We start from the raw sequence: 27,755 nt of genomic DNA, 5'->3' as shown, positions 1-27,755 counted from the left end.
ACAAAATGCCACCTATTGCAATATTTAGTGTTTCATCTCTGCGCACAGCGATGGGTGTCAAAAACTTTCCGCTGTCCGCTTATAAAATAAACTTTCCCCACTTTCATGGTGCTTTGCTAAATACTGTAAGGGCTTAAACCCTATCTCCCCAAATCCAAACATTGCTAAACGATGTGTTTAATTTAGCAGCAGCGGTGGCTTGAGTTTTAACTGGGAGCAGTCGCTGACTTGAAGTTTGGGGGATGGTGGGGGGTGCAATATGGGGTCACACAAGAGAGAGGAGGGGGAGGGTGTTTTGATTCCTCCCTCGCTCCCTCTCTCTCTCTCTCTCTCTCTCCCTCTCTGTCTCTCTTGTGGCTCTTGGAAAGAAAGGAAGGAAGCCAGGAGCGAGGCAGAGCGGTCCAAAAGCGGGCGAGCGAGGAGAGTTGGATTGTGGGGGAGGGACTGCAGCAAGAGCGCTCCTTATTGGCGGACCGTGGATCTGTTCCTGCGTGGATTGACCGAGCTGGGGTCGAATTACACCATTTGCCGTGTCTGCTTTAGTTTGTTTTTCTCCCAGCTAAGAGAAGTTGGAGCGACGCACGCTATATTTACACCCCCCCTTTTTTTTGGGATTACTACCTATGGATGCGCAACAATAAAGCAGTCAGATGAGGTGAGTTGTTTGCAGAAATCTGCATATTTGTTTGGAACACTTTATCAGCAAGGGACATTCGAAATAGGGGGAAAAGATTTTGTGGACGAAATTCTGTATGTGGGGAAAAAAAAGAGTTGCAGATTGTTTTAACTTTAAACTGATAGTCGTTCGATGTCTTTGATCTTTTGGGCTATGTAAATGCCGTTACTAACGTGTTTTATGTAATGTGAGTCATAAAGAATGGTAGCTCCGTCTTCCTGCTCCACCGGTGAGTCCAAGCTTTAATGTTCCTTTATTGTTAGTTTAGTCAGTTTAAATGTGTCCGAATAGGTCATCTGTATGTGTGAGTAATAGAGTAGTATACATGTAAGAGTATGTGTATGTATGTATATATGTGTGAGTAATACAGTAGTATACATGTAAGAGTATGTGTATGTATGTATGTATGTACGTGTGTGAGTAATAGAGTAGTATACATATGCGTGAGTAATAGAATAGTATATATATATATGTGTGAGTAATAGAGTAGTATACATGTAAGTGTAGTGTGGACCTGCTCTGGCTATCGGTCTTCAAGTCCAAAAGGGGGCCCCCAGAACCAAGAGTCCCAGAAAAGATGCTTAAATGTAAAGCGGTAATGGTGCTTAAAATAAGAGGAAAATCCATGCTTTTTTAAAATTTGGCATAATTTGAAATTAATATGACAATTCAGTCGGATTGATCAGTTCGTGAGATCAAGGATGGTGTTTGATGTACTGTGATTTTTTTTAAAACACGTTTTTCTAGCTTGGTATTTATTTGTCCTCGCAATGTGTTTTTGCGAAAGACCTCTGATTTAGTAGCAGTAAATTGGCTTCATCTTACCCTGCTATTTTGTCTCTAAAGGAGCACACATGCATCATTATGTCATTAATATGGACTGGAACAATTGCCACGGTTTGTTATTTGTAGTCACCTGTGTTCAATCATTACCATTCAGGATGTAACCTTCGGTTCTCGCTTTAAAACATGGGCTGAACGGGGTTTTATGGTGCCTTACAATTAATTTACCGTATTGCACTTTTCTATCTCTGCTGGATAATAGAAAAGCCCCATTGCTGTTGTTGCTGCTCTTGTGTCTCCTCCTCTTTGTTGTCTTTTGTATCAGTCCCACATGTGGACACTAAAGGCTTGTGAAAAGATTTACCACGGATGGAACTTTCAATGCCTTTGCGCCCCAGACCGGACAATGCAAGCATGTGTGGCCATGCGGATTCTTGGATATGTGTGCATGAAAGTAGCTGGGAAAAAAACTAAGACTGTATGTACTGAATGCAATTAAATAATGTATGACTGTTTGTACTAAACGTAATTAAATAATATACCATTCATAGTATTGGCCAAAATTGATGTTAGATTTAGATTAGATTTAGGTTTATTGGTCCCCGTTGGGGAAATTCATTTTCACTGCCGTACATTAAAACATAGACATTACACATCATAAAACAAAAATAACAAAAAGACATCATACATGACCAACACATTTACAGGCTTCATCAGACGGGTCCGCCGGGCCTGCTGTTAAGGGCGGCTATAGCTGCAGGGATAAGGCTTTTCCTGAGGCGGGCCCTCTGGAATTTGATGGTTCTGTACCTGCGCCGTTATGGTAGTGGGATTATGTATTGGTGTAGTGGGTGACTGATATCCTGGACTATTGTGTTTGCCAGTCGAGTGATGGACCTGTGGTTTAAATCTGAAATGTTGGGTGTGGGTAGGCCGATGATTTTAACTGCTATGTTTGTAATGCGTGTGAGTTCGGTCCGGTTGGTTACAGAAAGCATGGTGAAAAAACATGTAGAACAGTACAGGAGGATGTGTTGAACAATATAGTCCTTTAAGTTTTCGGATGGCTGACTTCTTTTTGGATTTTGATTTTAAATATACAGAAGATTAGGGTAAATGGCATTTAGACTGCTTATACTTGCATCTGATAAACAATGTATCCGTTTTTTAATTATTACAGTAGCAGTGTTTTCCAGTATAAAATTGGTTTGGCTCTGGAACATCACAACCAGCTGTGCACTCCCTGACAGCTCAGCTTGTTGTCTTTGCCTCACCTCACCCCGCTAGCCACCAGGTCAGTATTCAACGACCAGAACGACCACAGTTAACCTCTACTACAGCCAGCTATAACCCGGAACACCAGTCATTAAACCATGTGTATTAACAAAACCATGAACGCTTTGCTGCTGCTTAGAAACTATAATTAAATGACAGTGATAATAGTTGCACCACAATCAACATGTTTATATGGGCTGCTTTGTTCCTTCAGAAACCCCTTTTAGAAGCCCCCAAACTGTGCTCTTCTGAGCAGTGACCGGGGGTGGGGCTCTATTGTGTTGATGTGGCCAAAGCCCACCCCCCCCTTTTGTTTCCTGGTCACACCTGCAAGCTTGGCCCATTTGTGCTGCAACACAGCAGGACTACTGCTGAGTGCAACCTTTCTCCCTTTTCACTCTTGTCAAGGTGCCCAAAAAGGAGGAAAACAGTTTCAGGTTATAGGTTGTTCAAACTTGTCTAGCTAAGCCCCTAAAAAGTGACCAGGTAGTCGCTTAAAGATAGCAGTGACTGTAGCTAATATATACATAATAATAACAAGCTCTGGGGCATTAAGTAATCATCAGCAGTAGCTTGCTTGTGAAGTATCTCAACTTCCTACCTCGGGGGTCGGCAACCCTAGTGGCTCTCTGGAGCTTTTTCAAAAATATATGAAAAAAGGAAAAAGATGAGTGGAAAAAAACATATTTTTTGTATTAATATGGTTTCTGTAGGAGGAAAAACAAGACACAAACCTCCCTAATTGTAATAAACCACACTGTTTATATTAAACATGCGTCACTGATTCGAGTATTTGGCGAGTGCCGTTTTGTTCTACTAATTTTGGCGGACCTTGAACTCACCGTAGTTTGTTTACATGTATAACTTTCTCCGACTTTCTAAGACGTGTTTTATGCCACTTCTTTTACTGTCTTATTTTGTCCACCGAACCTTTAACGTTGTGCGTGAATGCACAAAGGTGAGTTTTGTTGATGTTATTGACTTGTGTGGAGTGCTAATCAGACATATTTGGTCACTGCATGACTGCAAGCTAATCGATGCTAACATGCTATTTAGGCTAGCGGTATGTACATATTACATCATTATGCCTCATTTGTAGGTATATTTGAGTTCATTTAGTTTCCTTTAAGTCCTCATAATTCAATTTGTATCTCATGACACACTATCTGTATGTAATAGGGCTTTTAATTTTTTGCGGCTCCAGATGGATTGTTTTTTTAATTTTTGGTCCAATATGGTTCTTTCAACATTTTAGGTTGCCGACTCCTATCCTACCCAAAGATAATTTATGCTGTATCGGCAGCCACTCCTTCCTAAAGAAATCATGGGAGGTGCTTATTTTGCGCGTTTACAACCAAATCTCTCCATGTATCTGCTGCTATAACCGCCTTGCAGGAAGTGCCCTGAGTTCCAGTTGTTGGTCTTTGAAGTAAACATAAACCTCATCAAAGTGCTGCTGAGTTTCTTTTCCCCCGCAAGTAAAGACTGTTTGGGACTTGAGTGGTTGTGGTAGAACGCTTGGCCAATGGGAAACCACCCTCGGCTGCAGCTACAGATGTACAGTGCATTAGTCTACATCCTATTGACTGATTTATATCTGTGCTGTAGTTTGATTCCTGCATCTGCTTAACATTTGTGAGAAAAAATAGGAAATTTACAGATAAAGTAAAACATCTGCAAATTTGTTCAAGTAGTTAAAAGTTCATTACATCATATGCAGACATCAGTTGTGCCTTGTTGTTGCTACTGTGATTATTTTGTGTTAGTATTTTGAAGGCCCAGGCTTAAATTAACGAAAAGCACAATGTTTGAAATGGCTCAAATTGAACCAGTTGGTGTCTGATTTCCCAAAGTGGCCAACAATATGTTCATGCTGAGATTACATCTAACCATCACATTCAGACACGACGCACGGAAGGAACCTTGCACACCGCTGTTGTTTGCCATCCTTTTATAAGCACCAAATCGGACTTCCCTGCAAAAGGACATCCAACGGTGCGCGTTCGATGAGAGCTGGTGGCTGACATATGCCAGTGAAAGTGCAGCTCAGAGAGAGAATATGTGTTAATCTGTCATTTTAGGGTCGCAGCACTAAATCCTCAGCTTTAACTACCAGAATTGGGCTATAGACCCCCACACCAAATCCACCATTCCCCCCCCCCCAAACCCCAGTGTTAAACACCGTGGGTTTGAGCCAACAACATCAGTGTGGAACTGCGTGGTTGCGGGACATTGAAAAGCCTGTAATAACGTAGGTAAAGAGTGAGGCAAGGCTGAATGGCTGTGAGTGGCGTGACAAGCCCAGCATCTCTGGGCTTGTTTGAGGCCTATATGTACATGCACGCACACACACACATACACACTAACTGCAAGGCAAGAATCAGGGAGTGCAAGGAAATAGTCAATAGAAAACATTGCGTGCTCACGAAAGATTTTGAAGCAATTTTAGATCGCTGACCTCTGGGTGTCTTCTGTTTTACATTAATTTTTGAGAAATGCATCCACCTCTGCAGTAACACTATTAACATGCACTATGTAAAGGTGTTGAACTACTACATTTAGTTGTTTTTGTCTTTAATTGCTTTGTAAGACACGTGGAAGTTTGTTTTGTACTTCTCAGGGTCTTAAAGTCTACCAAACAAAAGTTGAGCTGTGAATAAACCCAAGCAAAGCTCTACAGCCTGGCCTGTATGACAGCCCTAAAGAAGTGATGTCCTCGGTATCTCAGTGTATTGTATGTCCATACTGTAGTCCTGTTTATTCCTGTCCCATGGTGTAAAGCAACACATTTGTTGGTGCTAAGTAGTCAAAATACCCGAGAGGCTTTCAAGTTGCACCAATGCTTCTCATTTAATGCATCATCATTTATTATTTAGATTAAGTCCCCTCGTTTGTAGATCCAAGCGCCAATGTGCATGCAAACGTGATTGTGTCTAATTATTTTTTTGCAACCTGATTAGTTTTATTAGTTGGAGGTAAAAGGTACCCTATTTGACCTGACACGGTCTCTATTGTTTGTCGTGAGATGTAACTCTTCATTCCACTTGCACGCAAACCAATGAAAGTCTATGCGCACGTAATGACAAACACTGTTTTTAAGGCTGCAGCTAACGATTATTTTAGTAATGGAGTATCGATTAGTTCAATCGAGTAATCTATCGAGTACTTTATTAGATTTTTGTAATTGAATAAAAGTACTTTTTTAGCCTCAATGTGTATTTTAAGGAAATGGTAAAAATTAACTATATTTTTCACTTGCATACCCGCCATTCTTTGTTCTAATACAGTGGTCCCCAACCTTTTTGTAGCTGCGGACCGGTCAACGCTTGATAATTTTCTATTAATTTTTTTGTCATGAAAAAGGGAGGTTTTTTGGGTTGGTACACCAATTGTAAGTGTATCTTGTGTTTTTTATGTTGATTTAATAGAAAAAAAAATTATAAAAAAATATTCTGCGGCCCGGTGGTTGGGGACCACTGTTCTGATACATGCACCTTATCAACACTGAAGTTGCACTTTTAACATGTGTGCATTAACCTCTTAAGGCCCAAGCTGTTTGTTTACATGTTTTTTTTATTTGTCTTTGCTATTTGGGATTATAGGACCATAATCAGATTGAAAACTGAAAATCATCTTTTGTTATGTGTACTTAATGTGTAGTGACATGCTACTTTTAATTTTTCTCCTTTTTTTTCCCCAAATTCTGTTGTATGTTATACTTTTCTGACACCACCAGATAGCAGTATAAGTGTCCATATGTAGGGGTGGGCAGAAATATCGATATAGCAATACATCGCGATACGTTCTCTTCCGATTCAATATCGATACTCAAAGTTTGAATATCGATACAAATAAAAATAAAAAATCATGTTTTTTAGACGGACTGTAAATGCAGTGCGACCTCCGCTCCGCCAGGTGTCGCTGTGCCGCTACCTCACTGCAAGGCTTTTGCACTCTTCTTCTCGTTTTTCCCCGGCTTTTGCAGTGAGGCAGTGGAGCTGAAAAAACCCCAAAACAAAACAAGCAAGCATGGAAGGTAAACTTAAACTAGAGACGCCCTCGAACTTTAAGGCAGATGTTTGGAAGTATTTTGGATTCCAAAGGAAAAGAGAGCACACAAGTGAGCTGGACAAAGACTATGCGCTTTGCAAACGCTGTTTCGCTCCCATTAGATAATCAGGCAACACGACAAACTTGCGAACACATTTAGTAAGACACCACCCCGGCATATTTGTAGGGCCGCAGCTGCCGAAACCTGCCGACCTGAAGCAGACCACATTGGACCTTGTCAAAGTCCTCCCGTCCACTTCAGTTAGAGCCCGGGGGATCACGGAGGCCATGGTGCATTTTATTTATAAAGATTTGCGCCCCAGCCCAGAACATGTGGATCAGATTATCTTTCTTACAAAAATCTGAAAACAAAAGAAGTCAAGTACAAGTAGACCCATTCATGTATGAGTATCTTGGTTACAAATTTTGTTTTGTTTAAATGCAAATATTATGCACACTTTTTTTATTTTTCTCATACATTTCAGCTCTGTGTGTTAAGTAACATTAAAGTGCTTCTGCAATATGTATGCATAGACATATTTTACTTTTCTACATACATTCAGTGAAGTGTTCAAACAGTCACACACAGTTGTCCAGGGAGACAAGTGTGTGAACTTAATTTTGTCATTTAAGGTCAAAGGGAAGAAGCTGCACTTTATTTTGTATTTTCAATTTCAGTGTGTGTGACACTGCATTTTATTTGGAGTATTTAATCTAAGTTCAGAAGAAACATGATGCACTGAGGTTTCAGTTCAGTTTGTGGACAATGACCCACACTGCACTTTGTGTCATTGTGCTCAGGGAGACTAATAATAATGCACACTGCACTTTTCAATGTGTTTCAGACAGTGTGTTGTTCATGCAAATATGTTGTAACTTGTGCTTGTATAGTTAAAATAAAATGGCATGGGTAACTTGAATTACATTTGCCTCAGTTTCTTCCGTGAATTATCACTATCATCTGATGTACATACAACTCAGATTTTAAGATGCATAATGCATTTTACATTTTTCAGTTAACTATGTAGAATATTGCAAATATCGCATGTATCGCAAAACTTTTAATATCGCAATATCGTATCGTATCGTGACACAAGTATCGTGATGCGTATCGTATCGTGAGGTCCTTGGCAATACCCAGCCCTATCCATATGTGGGCATAAAACCCCAATTCAGTAGTGTACACAATTTTGGAAATAGGGGCTAAAAGGCGCTGTCCACACATGTGGCCACTAAGCCTTTAGAGGTTTAAATAAAGATAAAATAGAACAACTCTATGCTGTTCGCCGCCACGCAGATCATATGGCACACTACTGCTCTCCTATTTGCTCTATTGTAGCCGTGCATAAACTATGTCCGTGTTTTTAAAGTTCTGGACACTGAATGTAGTCTGCATTTGATAAAATTGTATTGGTTAGTAACCAAATAATCGAAGCAACAGAATATAAATCAAGGCTTTTTTTAATTGATTTTAATCGATTAATTGTCCCAGCCCTACTATAACTCTTACACAGTGTTTCCATTTCAGCATCATTTCAATCCGTCCCAAGTACACAACATAATGTTACCTTTTAGACTGAAAATAGATCATTAGTGCCTGGAAAATGTATAGTTGTATTTGAGATAGTTTTGGTCAGTGTTCAGATGACGCAACCACGCAGATGTTTTGCTGGTGTCATTGTGCATTTCTAGTGATTTGGGCTATGCCATTATAAATTATTAACTAAAGCAAAAAGTCACCCGATTTTGAGCATTTTCCACATGTCGGCTGTGAAGCGGTGATGTGGTCTGCCCTGCTTCCTGTGTGGATCAATCAAATCACTAATGGCTTGGCAGACGGGGCTCACTGACACACTGGAGCAGGTGTGCTTTGGGGCTAATTGAAAAATGAATCATTACTTTTTGTGTGGGTGCTCATGTATCGGCCTTGGCAATACATAATGTGGAAGCATGATGATGTATTTGCTCCCAATAAGTGTGTGAATCCCAGCATGCTCCCAGCTAATCCATGCTGTTATCTGTGTGACGTCTCCCAGTAAATTGTTTATATCCGTTCAGACCTTGCCCACATGAATAATTTGTTTGCCTTATAAATATTTGAAATGTACACCAATCATTTAGAAGCACAGCCTTCCCTCTAAAGCCCTCCTCTACACACTACATACACATTACATACTACCTAAACTCCTGCCACTCCCACACTAAATAAAATCCTGCACTTTCTGGTATCATCTACACCAGTGGTCCCCAACCTTTTTGTAGCTGCGGACCGGTCAACGCTTGATAATTAGTCCCGCGGCCCGGCACGGGGGGGATATGTCTGTTTTTTGTAATGAAAAAGGGAGGTTTTTGTCATGAAAAAGGGTGGTTTTTGGGTTGGTGCACTAATTGTAAGTGTATCTTGAGTTTTTTAAGTTGATTTAATAAAAAAAATAATAAAAAATTCTTCTGCGGCCCGTTGGGACCACTGATCTACACCAGTAGTTCTCAACCTTTTCCCTGTGAACATTTTTTTTAATTCAAGTACCCCCTAATCAGAGCAAAGCATTTTTGGTTGAAAAAAAGAGATAAAGAAGTAAAATACAGCACTATGTCATCGGTTTCTGATTTATTAAATTGCAAAATATTGCTCATTTGTAGTGATCTTTCTTCAACTATTTGGAAGAAAAAGATATAAAAATAACTAAAAACTTGTTGAAAATAAATAAACAAGTGATTCAATTATAAATAAAGATTTCTACACATAGAAGTAATCATCAAGTGCCCTCTTTGGGCATTGTAATACAGATCCATTTGGATTCATGAACTTAATTCTAAACATTTCTTCACAAAAAAGAAATCTTTAACATCAATATTTATGGAACATGTCCACAAATTTTTTTAGCTGTGAACACTGACTATTGCATTGTTGTATTTTTTTTCCACAGATTATGAACTTACATTCATAAGTTGTTGAACTTTTATTCAATAAATATATTTATAAAGGATTTTTGAATTGTTGATATTTTAGAATATTTAAAAAAAATCTCACGTACCCCTTAGCATAACTTCAAGTACCCCCAGGGGTATGCATACCTTCATTTGAGAACCACTGATCTACACTTTAATGCTGTGAAAAAGCAAAAAATATTATTCCTACTATGTCAAAACAACTAAGCCTGACCTTGTCCTCATAACACAAAGATGGAGTGAACCACTGCTATGCAATAAGGCACTTTGGCCCCAAGGAGATACTGCAGCAGTAAGAACTAACAGCGCGCTAATAGAAGTCAGCTTAGGTCAGATAAGATGGTGCGCTGGTGATGGTGATGAAGTTGCAATGAGCTGATCAGTGTTGAGCTTGGCCTCGCACAAACCAGTCAGCACAGATGTATAGAAGCAGCAGGGCCGCTATGCCTCTAACGGAGTGGACTTCCGTCGCATCTAACACACACTGAGACACCCAACCAGACCGTTGGCTGACCTTCGTTAGTTAGCAGATGCAGGAGGAGGGAGAAGGGAAATGTCCTGCTCTGTCAGTTATCCAATCGCAAGTAGGGGCACTGTGTGTGCTTTCTGCTTGTACGCCCACCAGCTAAAACATGCACAATTAAACTAGATCCAATACAAAAGCTGGAGTATGGCTTTACTGCATAATGCTTTCATGTTGATTTTTATGTTTTGGTTTGCTACTCAGGAATCAGAATTTTAGAAGCACTCTGAGGACTGTACACATACTGTACTATATATCTGCAAGTTTGAGTAACAAAGTATTTATTTTTTTTGGTTTGTCTCCAGGTAGCATCTCCACTAGTGTGAAACAGGAAGTGTCGTCTGTGAGCAGCCATGGGTCACGGAGCTGTGCTTCTTCTCAGTGAGCTGCTGCTGATGCTAACAGCCTCACATACTCTACTTGCAGTTAGCTTCCCTGAGGACATTGCTCCCCTGGATGTCATTGACGCACACTGTAAGTTCACGCACACAAACTCATCAGCGGTCCGTACAGATTTTGAACGGTAACTGCATTTCTTGATAGCTCAACACCCAACACTCACATTTACCTCTACCAGAAACTGCAGCATGCTGTTTCTATTCATATGAATCAATCAATACACTACAAAGTCACCTGCAGGATTAAGTGGATTTCCAATTGGACGTACAAGAATAATTGCAAGATTAGGGCTAATATATTTAGTGACATACTGCACAAACAAATCACAGTGACTCAATATGCTACCACACCTTAATTAAATTCAATTTGAGTCGCAGTGGTCAAGCAAATGCAATTGTGTAACGGGTGTGGCACTCACTAGAGCAGGGGTCGGCAACCCAAAACGTTGAAAGAGCCATATTGGACCAAAAATAAAAAATCTGTCTGGAGTCGTACATAAGTCTTATAATGAAGGCAACACATATATTAGCTATAATAGCCTACTATCAAAATGACTACGTGTCACAGGCGGAATCAAATCTTTGTTGACAGAAATGTTGAAATTTAATATTTATTCTACACTTTTTTACAACATTAGAAACCATTAGCAAATCCGAGGCTACTCAGGTGAGATAACTCCTGGAAATGACTGGCTTTTAATGGCCAAAGTTTAGATGTGTAAATCCAAGTTAAGGTTGTCTTCTTTTAATAGATTTATTATAATCTTTGGCAAGCTAGGTAATGTTTGCTGTGGTCTGGAACAACATGGCACACAAACAACTATCTGAAATGCAGCCAATATTACATACAGATCATGTGTCATGAGACATGCAAAACTAAAGTATGTACAAAGAAAATAAAAGTAAAGGATATTAAATGAGCTCAAATATACCTACAAACAAGGCATAATGATGCAATCAATCAATTAATGATTATCTATATAGCCCATACAGCTTGCCTAAATAGCATGTTAGCATTGATTAACTTGCAGTCATGCACTAACCAAATATGCCTAATTAGCACTCCACACAAGTCAATAACATCAACAAAGCGCTCCTTTGTGCATTCACACACAGCATAAAATGTTTGGTGAACAAAATGAGACAAAGGAGTGGAGGATTTTACACGTAAACTGTTGTGTCGCAGTCCACACTACGGTGACTTCAAGAACCACCAAAATAAGAGGACAAAACAATGTTCACCAAATACTATCATCAGTGAAGCATACACACAACATATTGAACAGTGGGTTTTCTAACAATTAGGAAGGTTTGTGTCATGTTTGTCCTCAAACAAAAAATAAACTAGAACAAGAAAAATTATTTCCCCCCCATCTTTTTCTATATTCTATCCTTTTTTAAAAATGCTCCGGGGTTGCTGACCCCGCACTAGAGCGTAAACCCCTCGTCAAGGTTGAACAATCAAAATTTGGATTGACCTCCCTTCATAAACCTCCCACAAAATGTTTAAGTCTGTCATTATGATTATTATATCATACACATTTGTGTAAAAGCTGAAATCAGGTAACAATGTTTGGAAACACATTACCTTGGACACAAACCTCCATTTCAGATCAAAGCAAAAATAGAACCGTGTGCCACCTTTCTAAAGATTTGGGAAAATAGATTGTACATTATGGGCCTATTCACTAGCAACATGGATGAAAATATAAGCTGACAGGGAGTTCATTATACCTTCTTTTTTACTGAAAGTATTACACTTAGGGGCTGCAACGATTAATCAATTAATTTGATAGAAAAAGCTTTGATTTATAGTAGGCTGTTTCGATAAAACTTTAAATGAGTGTAACTTGTAATATTAAGAAAATTTAGATGGAGTGCCCTGAACTTTAAATACTCGGACATTACATGTGGCTGCTGCAATAAAGCAAAAAGTGTGTGAGTACCGTGATCTGTGTGGTGATGAGCAGGTTTTTAAAAAAAATAATGCACACACATTTCAAGTGCAATTTCAATGTTACTGATGTGCATTTGTTAGATAAAACAATGATGGTTATGGCAAGCAGAAATTTTGTTTATTTCAACTATTTTACGTACAATACACATTGAGACTATTAAGTGTTTTCTTTGATTACTCTATTAAACTCGGACTGTAATTGAGACATTACTCAATTACTGAAGTAATTGATCGCTGCGGCTCTATTTGCATTTAACCTTTAAACAAACCTCATTTGTGTTTTAAACACAGCACACCCATGACAAAAAAATCAGATTATGAATACAGGTAGACGCCCCTAATGTCTAATCGGCGAGCAATGTATGTATGATTCACTTTTGCACAGGGGTCTGCATCTTTACCAAGCATTGTGTGTGCATGTGTGTGTCTACAGTTTCACGGCGGTACCCAGCGTTCAGAGGCAGGCCCTCTGGCAACGAGTCGCAGCATCGCCTCGACTTTCAGCTGATGACCAAGATACAAGACACGCTCTTCATCGCTGGCAGGTATACTGAACACGCGCAGATGTCTTATTTCTCCTTCACAAATCCCCCACACCGATTCACTAACTCACATCTTGGCAGGTAAACAGTGGCACAAGGAGAAGGGGGTGGGGGGAGCTCTTAGTGTTATTGGATCTGTGGCTCCTAGGCTGCCATCTGATGTATATGGTCGCTATTGATCCAGCAAAAGCATCCATCAACCCAGCCCAATGCTCTGTCAGGGATTTCTTGGCATCTCTACATGTATTTTAAGTATTTATGAGCATTGGGATTAATCTTACCTCCAGCCGCCAGTATTGTAGCGAGAAATCACCTTGACATCTACTGTATAAAACCTCCTGCCTCTGTAATCACAACCATATGTCGGTTTGGTGTCCGATAAATCATACTGCCAGTTTTAGGTGTTCACATATGTTGGCTGAAAGTGAAGAAAATTATTGTTCCCAGTTGGGTGTACTGTGTTTGTCATAACTGGCACGTCATCAAAAACAAGGAAATCATGTCATGCAAAGTAGTGAAGGAGAGACGATATTCCAATTTCTACTGAGTAGCCAGTTGAACAAAAACGAAAGGATTCATTAAATCCTGTGTGTTTATTGTTTCCATAAAGATAACAGTAAAATGTGTGGTCATCATACTGGCACGGAAGGGTTGTGTAATCTGCAGAGCTCATGTTACCACAAAACCAAAAGTTGTGTTTTACGAGGCAAGCAAGTGATATTTGAATTTACAACAGATGGGATTTTCCTGGAATAAGCTTAGCTCTAAACAGAAAATGAGGAAAACAATACAGATGAGCCGAGTATGCATTAGTGTTTCAGAAAACATAATGTAAAAAAACAAGGTCAAATGGCCATGTTTATTTTAGAGTTTAACATTGCACATTGAAATTGTATAAATGCTTTGAGGTCATATTTTAAATATATGCTTAATTTTGTTGTGCTGACGCTAGACTTGTGTTGCTATCCACAGAGACCAGGTGTACCTTGTAAGTTTAAGAGAATCCTACAGGAATGAGATCATCCCTTACCGGGTAAGATTCTCGCCACAAGCTGCTCTCTTGAACCACAATAGCACAGACAAAAAATAGAGTCATTTATCACAAACGAGGCTGGTTGTAAAATGAGAAAGTTGAAACAAGAGAAGCATGTGTATGTGATTCCTGGTAGCACACTACACTTAGCTTGCAGGGAGAGAAAAAATTACGTGTGTTAATGCCTCATGGTTTGGTTCCATAGAAGCTGACATGGAGATCAGGCCAAGCTGACAGAGAGATGTGTGCCGTCAAGGGAAAGCATAGAGTAAGTCCAACTATAATTCAACCCCTGCAACTTTTTCTTTCTTGCTATTAAATAGCGTAAAACAAAAAATTAATAATCAACACAATCTTATCTGTTTATAGGACGAGTGCCATAACTTCATAAAAGTCCTGGTTCCCAGAAATGATGACCTGGTTTTCATTTGTGGCACCAATGGCTTTAACCCCATGTGCAGATACTACAGGGTTGGTATCAACCGCATTACCATATACACATTTATCTCTTGATTAGAAAGGTTATTCTACACAGTGACCTTTGTTAAATGTGTGTACTTGTGGCGCTTTCTTCAGCTGGATAACCTAGAGTTTGATGGTGAGGAGATCAATGGACTGGCACGGTGCCCATTTGACTCCAAGCAAACCAACGTCGCCCTTTTTGCCGGTGAGGGTCAAACTCTCGGCCGCCTACACACACGCTCAGAAAATAACACGGTCTTGCTGCAGAACTAATATGTTCTTACTAATGCCCTCATTATCACCTCTGTGTTTCTGCCGTGGAACAAATATGCCTGCAGCTCAACCAAGTTGGCCAATTAAAGCTTTTAAAGGAGAAAAATAGAAAAGATGAAAAGCTCTGTAACCCAGGTTTTGTTGAACGTGTTTTTTCTTTTTGTCTCGTAGAGGGGAAACTTTATTCTGCTACAGTGGCTGACTTTCAGGCCAGCGATTCTGTCATTTATCGCAGTCTGGGTGATGGATCTGCCTTGAGGACCATCAAATATGACTCCAAGTGGCTCAAAGGTAAACGAGTGCCTCTACCCTACATCTTTAGTTTCCTTCTTGCTGGAGGTAGTTGTCTACCTGTTAATAATCATGGTGCAACACGGCATGGTGTGTGTTAGAGCAGTTAGCGTTTGTGATAGAGAGTTCTCCTGTCTTGCCAAACTCCTTAGAGGATATGGCCTGCTCCCTTTCAGGCAATCTAGGTCACCCCAGTCATAAACAGCCCTGTACAAATCCCTGAAATATTCAACATGCTCACTGGTGGTGACGATGCAAAAATACACTTCCAACTCTTTGCTTCGGTCTCTCCCACAGAACCTCATTTCCTGCACGCAGCTGAGTATGGGAATTATGTGTACTTTTTCTACCGAGAGATTGCAGTGGAGCACAGCAATCTGGGCAAGGTAGGGCAGTTTAAAGGCTGCGTTTAATGCACTACATTTTCTGAACAGATGCTGTATCTAAAAAGGCATAAACTCCCTCAATTGCATTCATTTCTGACACAAATGGCTCAAGTAGCAGTGCCTATTCAGGCGATTACAGTGCATTAGAATACTGCTGTATTTTCAGCAGCCAAGGTTTGCAGGGAATGTTTGCCCGATGTAAAACCATTACACAGTTTGAGGATTTGTCTCCCAGAGATTGTACAGTCAGTGTCTGCCTCTCTCTACAAGCAAATGCGAGAGCATTAGGATGTTCTGTGTTTGATGCCAGCGTCAGATTTGACCAAGTCTCATCCTGAGCCGGTCTGGCTAAGCTTCAGAAGGCCACCACTCTCCCACCATTCACTACTTGATAAAACATTAAAATCCTATTAGCGGTGACACCTCAACTTTGTGTGGATTTGCTTTGGGAAATCATTAAATTACACTGGTGTTACACTATGTAAAAACTACATACTGATAATATTTAATTACGCTCTCTAGTGGCTGTCAGTAGTATAGGGAATGACATCAGCGAGTTTTGAAACTGATAATTAGGAAATACTTGCTGGTAGTCCAAAGCAAGCCATGCTCACTGATTGTGTTAGAATCATCTGACAAATGTCCCACAGTATTTTTTTTGTCTACAGCCAATTTAAAACAGGGCTATTCAACTACATTCACACAATAAACTACGGGTGTGTACGCATGTAGAAATTGAACAACATCCAGAGCAAACACAATGAATGTGGCTCAACACGATTAAACCTAAGGTGAAGCGTTATCGCCTTCTACTGGTCATTTTTAGCACTACTTAAATCGCTAGAGTTACTCAAACAAAAAACACGACCACAAATACAAAATACATTACAAAGTCATCGGGCTGGACAATTAATTGAATTTTGATTTTGATTATGGCTTCTCACAATCATGAAAATATAATAATTGGAAAAAAAAAAAGATCAATGTGCATGCAAATTCCGGAGCTTGTGACGGTGAAACGGATGAGGAGTGAATGAGTGGAAAAAAAGAGCACGTCTAGTAGAAGTTTTGGGATCTCTATTTTTTATGTGACACAGCATCAGTACACCTAATCAATAATCACTAAATTCAACAAACACACTTAAGACCATGTGATTGCTGCATTCACGTAACCGCGGACAGAGTCACGTAAATAAAACATAATATGCTGGCAAACACAGAATATCAGGGAAATTGACATAAATATGAGTTTAATGCTGTCATTATCGGGAGAAGGATTTGTTTTGGAAAATAATGTGTCTAGAACCGCTCATTCATTCCTGAAATATGTCCTGAACTAAACAATGTTGAGACGGCCACAATAAAACATCGGCTAAACTACAAAGCTAAGTCTAGCAAGAACTATTCATACACCCACAACACATCTCCTCTGCTTGTGTAGTTGTGAACGACATCATTGTTGGAACATTAATGTACAAACAGCAGTCGTAACTTGAAAGGCTCAAGTTGTCTCTACTCGTCAAGCTGAGAACAACAACACAGCACACCGCCCCCCACACAATAATAACGCGGTGCGCCACATCTGGTCTGACATTTTCACAATATGCTGGGACCTAAAATGCTGGTCAAAATTGTCCATAAATGTATTGTACATATAAGTGTAAGGATTCATTCATTTATTACAATTAACAAACATTTTGTTTATTTTATTTTACACAAAAAGCACACACTCTATGGTGGTAAAAGAAGTGTGAAAGATTAAAAAGCAGAATTAAAAAGAAAACCCAAAAACTTAATTTTATAGTTTTTTTATATTTTTATTTAAATGTATTGTTACTATCATTATCATTTTACTAGTTGTGGTTTATTTCTTACTAATTTAAACCTTTTAAAAAAATGTATATATATATATGTATATATATATATATTTTAAACTTGAGATTTGGTGGTGATTATCGTGATTACAATATCAATCTAAATCAGTGGTCTCAAACTCACGGCCTGTGGACCAATTACGTCCCCAGAGACGATATTTTGTGTCCCCTTTCCTTACTATAAAAGTTTAATGTTAGTACGACAAGCTAGTTTTAATGAGTGGCACTATACAGTGATGTGTGCGGTGCTAAACAATCCTACCAATCACAGTGGGGCACATGGCTCTTGGGGTCGGGACATTGACCGGGCTTGATGCAATCAGAGAAACATGTCTCAGTGACTGAAAGTTACAGCAGTGTTGCCATGGAAATTTCTTTCGTGCCTGGCTGGCTGCCTCGTTCAATTGGGAACACACATTGGGAATTAAAATATACTCCACAGCTTCAAACATGTATTTATTTAGTTTCTTATGAACTTTTAATTTGTTTATTTTTTTCCATCTTATTTTGGGTTAAAACATTAAAATAAAGACATTTTTAAGATTGGTATTTTTTAACAAAGCTTTTCTTGTGGAATACCTGACGCGGCCCACCTAGCCCAGATCCTGCCTCCAGCAGCCCCCAGGTAAATTGACTTTGAGACCCCTGATCTAAATAATTGTCAATATTAATGTTGCCATAATCGTCCAGCCCTACGAAGTCAGCAATTTCAATGAAAAAAACTAAATATCTAATTAAGTTCCGTGATTAAGCTTAAACGTGTGGATTTTTATTGTTGTCCCTGCTTGTCTGCAACACTGTGTCCGTCACTTAAAAGGTACATTAGGAATTTGCTCAGGGCAGAACATTCATACTTTGCTGTACAATCGCTGTTAAAAGTTGGATTTCTGCAATTTGTTTTGATATTTTGTTCAGGGTCGATAGTTCCGTTTTTGGTTTGAATGAGTAGTCTTCTTCCACTCACCTCGCTGCTGCTTTATTGTGACATGCCTCGCTGTTGCACCCTGCGGGGTGGCAGTAGTACTACATTCATGAGCAACTCTAGTTTGAATGGTTTCCTCAATCCTATTTGGGTGATGTTCAGCAAGCCAAATGAAAAGCTTTGGTGGGCCGCATGTGGTCCGCGGCCGCCAGCTTCATTGGACTGATTTAAAGGCATAGTCATTTGGTTGAATCAGGCCAGTCAGAGCTATTTGTTGTGTTTTTAATGGACAACCTCAAAGTAAGCTGTTGTGAAGTCAAAGTAAAAGTGTGTATTCTGTCTGTTAGTCGCAAGCTCTTACAGAATGGAGGGATGTATTATTCAGTGTGCTGAAGTGTTTTTAGCGACATTCACTCAGCTGCCTTCCACTTCTTTCAGCCTCCGTCCCCTCTTAAATCCTCTCTTTTTTAAGGTTGTATACTCTCGCGTGGCCCGGATCTGCAAGAACGACGTTGGTGGGTCACAGCGAGTCCTGGAGAAACATTGGACCTCTTTTGTAAAGGCCAGACTGAACTGCTCCGTGCCAGGTGACTCCTTCTTCTACTTTGACGTGCTCCAATCCATCACTGACATCATCAACATCAACGGCGTCCCGTCCGTGGTGGGCGTGTTCACCACACAGATGAACAGGTGGGCTACAACTGTTTATGGCTGATGGATTGAGCAATTTCAAATAAGGCAGTAAGCAATGTAATGTTGAGTTTCAAGTAAAGCCATTTAATCATTTTGCTGCCCCACAGTATTCCGGGATCAGCAGTGTGTGCTTTCTCCATGGTTGACATTGAGAAAGTCTTCCATGGTCGATTTAAAGAGCAGAAAACAGCTGACTCCATATGGACGCCATATCCGGAGGAGAAGCTACCCAAACCTCGGTATTAACCTTTCTTATCTTCAAAAAATGAATAGTCAAGAAACTCCTAAAATACCCTGACATATAAATGACTATTCTATGGCAGCAGCTGCTAACCACCTGCTCATGTCCCCTTTTTTAACCTTTTGTCTTGCTTCAGTGAAATCAAATATGTTCAACTAGTAAAAAAGAAAAAGCTTATTAGCTATGACCCAGCACACACATTCACCATCTGCTGATTGACGGTAAATAATTAATTTTGCATTATTACACACAATGCATTTTTAACTTGCTTTATCGCATATATAGTACAGTATTTTCCTAGACATGCCCTATGTCCAAGCTTAAAAAATACATAACGCAACTTATTGCCCTGGTGAATTAATAATAGACAATAACCACATATATTATGCATATTTAATGTTTCCAGCTGAGGCCTTTTTAGTGATCCTAATAAGCACTTGCTCTCCAACCCTTTCATTTCACTTTCCATCCATTTCCCCGCACATGATGATCTCCCCCCTCTGGTGTGCAATGATAATATGAGCTGCTTTTTGACTTCTTGCACTTTGTGTATGTGCATCCTCTTTCTCAGACCCGGGTGCTGTGCAGGTCATGGTCCAGCTGCATCCTTTAAGAGCTCCATTGAATTCCCAGATGAGACCCTGCAGTTCATTAAGTCCCACCCTCTTATGGACACAGCTGTGCCTTCTATTGGGGACGAGCCTTGGTACACCAAGACACGTGTCAGGTCAATATCCCCCAAAAATTTTTTACAGTCAGTTTTATTCTGAATCATGTAATACAATCTTTCATCATTTGGCATATATCCTATATCATTCAAAAACCCTATCACTGATAGTTTCTGTACATATTTGCTATGTTAGACAATTGTAGGATGCCTGATGTTGTACATTGTAATTGTAATTGCATTTCTATTTCCATAAACAGTTACTACGGCTAATATCTGTAAACTACAAGTACAATACTTTCATCTTTACTAGATAAAACTTAGCAATGGAGTAAGTATATGGATGGATGTATTTCTTTCAGGTACAGACTGACTGCTTTGGCTGTGGACAATGAAGCAGGTCCCCACAAGAACTACACAATGGTTTTCATTGGCTCTGAGTCAGGAGTTGTCCTCAAGGTTTTGGCAAAGACCTCATCCAGGTTCCTGAATGACAGTCTGCTTCTGGAGGAGATCGACGTCTTTAACAAGGCCAAGTAAGATATCATGAACACTTTACCCCCACTATTTGCTTTTGTTTTGCTTTCTGTTCCCCATTTGCCTTTTGGCTCAGGAGTCAGCAACTATTAACTTGAGATTCTGCTTGCTGATGGCAGTGTCTTGTCAGTATAAAGTGGATGGAGTTTGTTTTGGCAATTGTTTATTTCTGTATTTGCACATCCACACTTGTGTTGAAAGCCTGTTATATTAGAAAAAGAAAGTGATTAACTCCTAACTGGAAAATTAGACACTTATCTGATAAACCTTTGATCGAGTTCCGTTTCCTTCTTTTTTTAGGTGCTTGTCGAACCACGAAGATGATAAGCAAGTCCTCGCACTGCATGTGGACCAAGACACACATAGCCTCTATGTTGCCTTTTCAAGTTGCGTCATCCGCATCCCCCTGAGCCGCTGTGAGAGGCATTCTTCCTGCCACAAGTAAGTGATGTTTATTATTACACTCACATATGTGCTTTATGCAGTTGTAAATACTGTAGGTTTGTGATTTAATTTAGTTTTGTCAAGTAAATGTAAAAAAAAATATTTTTTTACCCTCCATATTGTGGTTAATGTTTAGCAGGGGACAATTGATTATTGTGCTTTTCCTGGCGTGATTAAATTGTATTATCACACGATTGTCGTGTTTTTTTTAACCAGGTCCTGTATTGCATCACAAGATCCTTATTGTGGATGGAGACCTCATGGAGCTTGTGACAGGATACAGCCTGGTGATTTGTGAGTTCAAATTCCTACGTTTAACCCAAATATGAATCCAATGTTGCTGTCCTTTTCATCAGTGGTGTCATTTTCAGGACGACCTATGAGCAGGATGTTGAATTAGGAAACACTGCCCACTTGGGAGACTGTCAGGGTAAGAATCATCTTCATACCACTCCATCTATCCTCGGACATACTGTATATGCACACGTATGCAAACAATCCAAACTCTCACATACGCAAATATCAACATTTTGCACATGCACGCACACACCAGTACCAACGCCAGTAACTTGCCCCCCCACATGACCTATGTTTGGTATTAACACACACATTACATACAGTGCGTCCATGGCCACCTGTAACTAATGCCACGCGTGAGCCGCAAACATGGACATGTACATTCAAGGGTATGTTCAGCTGGTGCAAACGATATATTATGATATTAAATTACTTAAAACGTTAACTTCTTTAATCTTACTTTGAAATACATACCTCTTCAGATGTACCAACTGAACATGACCCAGGCTGAACCTCAGTATTGATCAGAACCAGAGGACTTTATTTTACAACAAATGATACTGTTAGCGAGTGCCTCATATCGTTAACCGGGAGCACTCTTTTTATCACAAGGTTTGTTTTTAGTTTACTTCTGAATTCCTTCATATTAATGTATTGTCCTTTTGAATTCTTTTAGCATTTTTGGGCACTACATCACCGCCAGATTACAAATCATTTGGCGACCCTACCTCTGGTTAGTTTGATCTTTTACTCAAATGGTTTATTTTCCTTGAGTTCAGCATCTCCAGCCCCTTCTTTTCCACCACGACTGCCACCCATTCATTATCATGTCTTACCCACCAAAACACTCTGTGAATGTAAAACGTTACCTGCTTCATTTTAACCATCACAAACAAACCCATCTGCTCGACCACACAACAGGTCCACTCCCTCCCTCACTTTTTAATTCATGTTCTGACTGATCAGTCCCCCTTGCATGCCCATCCATATCAGCATATGTATTGTTGCATATTAACTCTTCAACCTCTGTATCCTCTATTTCGTCCCTACCAAAATGCTGAAGCCTAATGATTGATAATTTCCTTACAAAATCCACATATCCCATGCCTACTAATTGGGACGATGACAGTATGCTTTACCAACGTCTTGACCATTTATTAACAATTTGTTTGTTACCACAGACATGGAGTTTTCATCAACGCCAGTCACTGTACTGCCCAGTGTGCCCATACACCCCCCAGTACTCATTCCCACTCAGAGCCCCAGCTCTGGACCTGGTCCAGAGCTCTACGGCTCAGGCTTTGTGCTGCAGGATGACCCAGCCACCTCTAATTCTTTAGACTCTATCCCAGGGGGCCAAGAGGGTAAGGCCCACAGGGAGGCAGCTAGCATGCTGCATTGATTCTGAGAGCTGCCAACCAAAACATTTTTTATGACTAATTAATGTTACCTAACTTTTAACTCATTTTCTTTTACACCACAATTGTGTCAGATGTTTTTCCTTTCTTAGAAATATTATTGACATATTTTTCAATTTTCTTTGATTTTCTCTGCAGTGTAGTCTTTAGCTAACACTAGCTCTAGTAATAGTTTACCACGGCTGGTAGATCATTGGCTGGGCCTTGCACTGCCACAACCTACTTGTGGCCGCACGAAGGATGAACTAACTCTTTTCAATGTCTGTGGTTACTAACAAACCTCCTGTAGAGCAACGACTGTGTCGACATGTGGAATGCAAACATGGCTCTTACTGATCCTTGGTGCATCTTCCTGATTTTTGATTTCTTATATTAAAATAATTATATGGCTTTCACTCTTAGATGCGCATGGATCAAGGAAACAGTTCCAGTCTTGGATTAACAAATCTGTAATGCAATCTCCAAAATTAATGATGCTGTATATATAAATGCCTAATCACTTCTACCAATAACCACTCCTCTTTAACTAATCTGGCTACATTGTTTGAGGGGAGGTCTTAGAGAACAAAGTCATGCATGGTTGTGTTGCAACACAAACATGCACATTTCTGCAAGGGAATTGGGGAAGGAGCAACGGTTCACTCAACACTTGACTTTTCTCACCAAGGGGATAACCACTGCCTCACTGTTTGTAGGTGTGTGGGATATCCAAGCAAGTGAAACCAACCAGATGGTCCACATGAACATCCTCATCACGTGTGTGTTTGGTGCTTTCCTCGTGGGGGCCCTGCTAGCTGGTTTGATTGTCTTCTGCAATCGAGAGTCATTCCTTCGAAAGCAAAGGCGTGTCCACAAGGATGCAGAATCTGCACCGTCCTGCTCAGACTCTGCTGGGAGCTTTGTCAAGCTCAACGGCCTCTTTGACAGCCCTGTTAAGGTACAGAAGGGTTGACTCTAATGGGGTTCATTAAATGATCTCGCACAACAATTCTTACTTTTGTATGCTCCCTACAGGAGTACCAGACCAATGTGGACTCCCCTAAGCTGTACACCAATCTGCTGAGTAAAGACCTGACCACACCCAATGGCGATACCAAGACCATGATCCTGCGGGACGATTGTCCACCTCCTGAGTTGGCTGCTCTGCCAACACCTGAATCCACACCGGTTCTTCAACAGAAAGGCCTGCAGCCAATGAAGAATCAATGGGATAGGGATCAAAGGAAGATTAGCGGTCCCCGCAAAGAATCCAACTCAACAGCCAAGAGTCCTCAGCTTCTTCTTCCTTCACCTGGTCCTCCCAAATCCAACTCTCATCACCCTCACCTTGCCCTAGGACATTCACACATCCCCAGTGCTGTGGTTCTGCCCAATGCCACGCATGACCAACCGAATCTCGACAGCGGAAATGAAACTCTGCCACAGCCGTCTGAGAAGACACTCAAGAATTTAGATAGTAAAGGAAGTAGAAAAGACCAGAAGCGGTCTGTGGATGCGAGGAATACACTAAACGACCTTTTAAAGCATCTCAATGACTCTGTAGCCAACCCTAAGGCTATTTTTCATGAAGGAACAGGGCCCCGACCCAGGCAACACCTCACACTGGAACCCATGGAGGAACTGACAGAACTACCTCCAAAGGTGCCCAGTCGTGAGGCCTCCTTATACTCCCCTTCTTCCTCCCTGCCAAGACACAGCCCTACTAAGAGGGTGGACGTCCCCTTGACCACCACTCCCACTACACCAACGGGCAGCATGGGGGGCACCCTGGAGAGACCAAGAGGGGGCTACCAACTCCAGCGGAGTGCATCTCACAGGCACTCCTTATCCACTAATGGGGTGACTATGGGGGTATCTATGTCTCGCCAGCACAGTATGAACAGAGTGGGTTACATGCCCCCAACACCCCCCTCCAGACTTGACTCCCATGGTGGAATGATGGGAGCAGGAATGCACCCAGTCAACCCTCCGTCTTTATCTCGACAAAGCAGCTACAGTGGGCATGGCTCACTGCCTCGCACAGGACTTAAAAGGACCCCATCGCTAAAGCCAGATGTGCCCCCAAAACCTAATGGCTTTTCACCACAGACTCCACAGATGAGAGTGGTCAATAAGTATAGCTATTAGAAGAGCATGAACACTTTGCCGTGAGCTCTTTGCCTTGACAGTATAGCCTTGAGCCTTGACGGTTTGGCTACAGATTGGGTTGACCCCAGCGTGTGTTTGTGTATCAACTTGAGGTGTGTTCCCCTTTAAACGATATGCACATTGACTCACACTTCAGTGAAAAGGGAAAATCACATGTGCGGCCAAAGATATTTCTCATGTTTTTTATTCTCTTGGTTTCCATCCTGCTTGTCATAAATATGAACAGTGGTACATACATTGGATACCAGCTGAAGCCACCACAGTATATTGTCTGTGCGTGAGATACCATGTTAGAAACAGTGGAATACTTGAAGAATGGGTCTCGAAGAATGGGTCTCATTTTTCACTGCCCTTGAGCACTGTCCTCCCACTAATGTGAACTGAGCAGAAAGGTGTAGGCCATGCTTTTCTTAATAAGTTGGTGCTGACAGAGGAGAGGAAATCTAATGTTTATTAGGTCAATATACAATGACAAAGATGGAAAGCAAACAGAAGTGTGTAAGCGATGACGTGTGTTTGCTGTTAAGAAAGAGGAAGAGGGGCAAAGCAGACATGAAGAGTGGTGCCATGGAGATGATGCACCTTAAAATCCATCCAAGACCCAAGTCACTGTCTCTAGTGGAAATATGTCAGTTTGGTCTTTGCAAGAGCCGATTTTAAGCTAAGTCTAAACCGTTTGTTTTTGGAGTGTTTCAAAGTGGTTGGTCTACTTTAAAGTTGGTCACACTGGTTGATATACTGAGACATGGACTCTGTAATTTCCTGGGAATTATTTCAAACCATTTGCTGCTACTGGTTTTAGACATAGCTGTTGGATGCATTTAGTTGTGGATCAGAGTGAAATGACCCTAATAAGGGTATGCATGTCTTGTTTTTTTATGCAAACAGTAGCTAATAGGTACAGTTTCAACAACCAAACACACTGTTAAGACCGATAAATTACCTAAATTATAACCTATACTATCTTTTTTTGAATAGTGGTGGCTCAATGTAGCAAAAATGCATAGTTGTCATTCAACAAGAAATTTGTTGAACACCAATGGACTCTTAATCAATTCCCCTAAAATGAAACTCAACATTTTTTTCTCTGACAACCAATATATTAGTGAAGTTTGACTGGCTGTAAAACAATACTTGACCTTCTGTGTTGGTTTTAAGAGCCTATGCCGCGTTAAAGCTTTTTCCAGTGAGTGTTTAGTACACAATCAACACAATATTTACCAACGTGTCCAAATGAGTCATGCTGGGAATGACAAGTTAGTGTATATATTAAATACTATAAAAAGTAGTAAACATATTTTTTGGCGAATGAACATGAATCTGTGCATTGTGTGCCTTATTCTCAAAATTGTCTACCACAGTATATAACATTGGCAAAGTCATTGGTTTTCTTGGTATCATTGTCATTTTTACATCGGCCAAAAAGTGTTAAAAAGTAACTACCTAATCATATTGAAAGTGATGAGAAAAACAAGTGACACAGATTTCACTTGTGAATGAAAGTAGTAGAAAAAAATGTTTTCTAAGAAATGGGCATTGCTGGTGTTTTAGCACATAAACGTGCCATACAGGGAATGTATTTTTTGACAGTGGGATGAAAGCTGTTTCGACCTTGCACTGTGGACCAGACAGCTCAATGCTGCACATCCTGCCCACAGCCAATGTATTAACACAGCACTCACTTGGAAGACATCTTTTGGAACCCTACGGTTACGCAGAATTTCCAACTCCCCACAATTATAGTGGCAGAATTTGTTTTTATTGGCCAGTAGGGACAATTAAGGGATTACATCACTTTGCAGTGCATTTGGGTGACACATGCAACCTTACCTTGTGTCAGCTGCCTGTTTAGTCAAAGCCACATTTTGTTTACAAGTGATGATTGTATGTAAAGACTTCTTGCCTGTCATCGGAGCAGTATTTGAGTTGTTCATAGTGCGTGACATTCATCCACACTTTCAGCATACACTGCTTAAATGCCTTGTACATTGCAATATGAAGTGTTTCTTTTCAGTTGCAATCTAAATTGAAGCCTTTAAAATTGAGTTCAAGCTCTTTTGATGTGCAGAAAACCAGGTTTTGGTCATGTTTATTTGATATAAATGCTGTGCAATGCGCCGATGCAAGGCCAGCTGTGTGTGTGTGTGTGTGTGTGTGTGTGTGTGCGTGTGTGTGTGTGTGTGTGTGTGTGTGTGTGTGTGTGTGAGTATATATATATATATACATATATATGTATATATACTCATATATATATATATATATATATATATATGTATATATATATATATATATATATATTACGATCTCGAGAGTATGTGAGCGCGTAGATAATGTTGTAAAGATGTACTGTGAAAGTGTAAATAATAATGATGGTCTTTGTTTCATATTTTTTGTTGATTTTTTAACACAGCATGTATAGTTGAAATAAAAAATTACTGCACAGAAAAGTTATTTTCTAAAGATGAATGTTTTTTTAGGTTTAATAACGTTTTTCAAAACACAAATAACCTTGTCTTGCATGTATTTCTTACATTATTGGCTCACGGCATGGCCTATTACATCCCGAATGAGCATTGACCCAGCCGATAAATCAACAGTCCTCAAAATGATTACGAGCTTCAGACTATTTTTGGATGGGGGTGTTTTGAAGTTTGGTGCAAGCACAGGCTCGACCACACCAGAAAACATGTGGGAAATTTTCCAAAATAGAATGGATCTGCGCTCACCAAACATCTGGACGAACTACTGCTCAGAGCAAATGATCCAAGCCACTAATGAGCTGTGAAGGAATGCATACACACCAGCACATGCATGCATCTAACATTTAGATGCATGCAAAATACACATGGAGGAAACAAAGTATAGCTGTGAACAGATATATGTCAACAACAAAGGAGAAAGGACTGAAGATTTCAT

General features: G+C 40.2%; 1 protein-coding gene across 5 annotated transcripts; it reads left to right on the top strand.

Moving 5' to 3' along the window:
* Positions 1-370: 370 nt before the first annotated feature.
* On the top strand, positions 371-27,449 carry sema6dl (sema domain, transmembrane domain (TM), and cytoplasmic domain, (semaphorin) 6D, like). 5 transcript variants are annotated; one of them, XM_061883910.1, is made up of 20 exons: positions 371-655; positions 10,562-10,730; positions 13,045-13,156; positions 14,126-14,186; positions 14,392-14,454; positions 14,556-14,657; positions 14,763-14,853; positions 15,093-15,212; positions 15,510-15,598; positions 18,867-19,084; positions 19,195-19,326; positions 19,900-20,055; positions 20,364-20,531; positions 20,833-20,973; positions 21,193-21,270; positions 21,348-21,406; positions 21,950-22,006; positions 22,455-22,637; positions 23,387-23,628; positions 23,706-27,449. In XM_061883910.1, the coding sequence occupies exons 2-20, from the start codon at positions 10,610-10,612 to the stop codon at positions 24,816-24,818; spliced, it is 3,306 nt and encodes a 1,101-aa protein (XP_061739894.1). In that variant the 5' UTR covers positions 371-655; positions 10,562-10,609; the 3' UTR covers positions 24,819-27,449. The 5 variants fall into 5 exon arrangements, with proteins under 5 accessions (XP_061739894.1, XP_061739887.1, XP_061739904.1 ...); XM_061883903.1 differs by having other exon boundaries at positions 372-655; positions 20,358-20,531; XM_061883920.1 differs by lacking the exon at positions 21,950-22,006 and having other exon boundaries at positions 372-655; positions 20,358-20,531.
* The last annotated feature ends 306 nt before the right edge of the window (positions 27,450-27,755 follow it).

Source organism: Nerophis ophidion, linkage group LG02, assembly GCF_033978795.1.
Source record: "Nerophis ophidion isolate RoL-2023_Sa linkage group LG02, RoL_Noph_v1.0, whole genome shotgun sequence".
Classification (NCBI taxonomy): Eukaryota; Metazoa; Chordata; class Actinopteri; order Syngnathiformes; family Syngnathidae; genus Nerophis; species Nerophis ophidion.
The sequence above is the reverse complement of the archived record's forward strand: the minus strand, read 5'-3'. Positions and strand labels throughout refer to the sequence as shown.

Excerpts from the sequence above, each read along its gene's own strand:
- sema6dl (XM_061883903.1), top strand. The coding sequence starts at position 10,610 with ATGGGTCACGGAGCTGTGCTTCTTCTCAGTGAGCTGCTGCTGATGCTA. Across the intron at positions 10,731-13,044 it reads GGATGTCATTGACGCACACT|TTTCACGGCGGTACCCAGCG; the intron begins GTAAGTTCACGC and ends GTGTGTCTACAG. Across the intron at positions 15,213-15,509 it reads TGACTCCAAGTGGCTCAAAG|AACCTCATTTCCTGCACGCA; the intron begins GTAAACGAGTGC and ends TCTCTCCCACAG.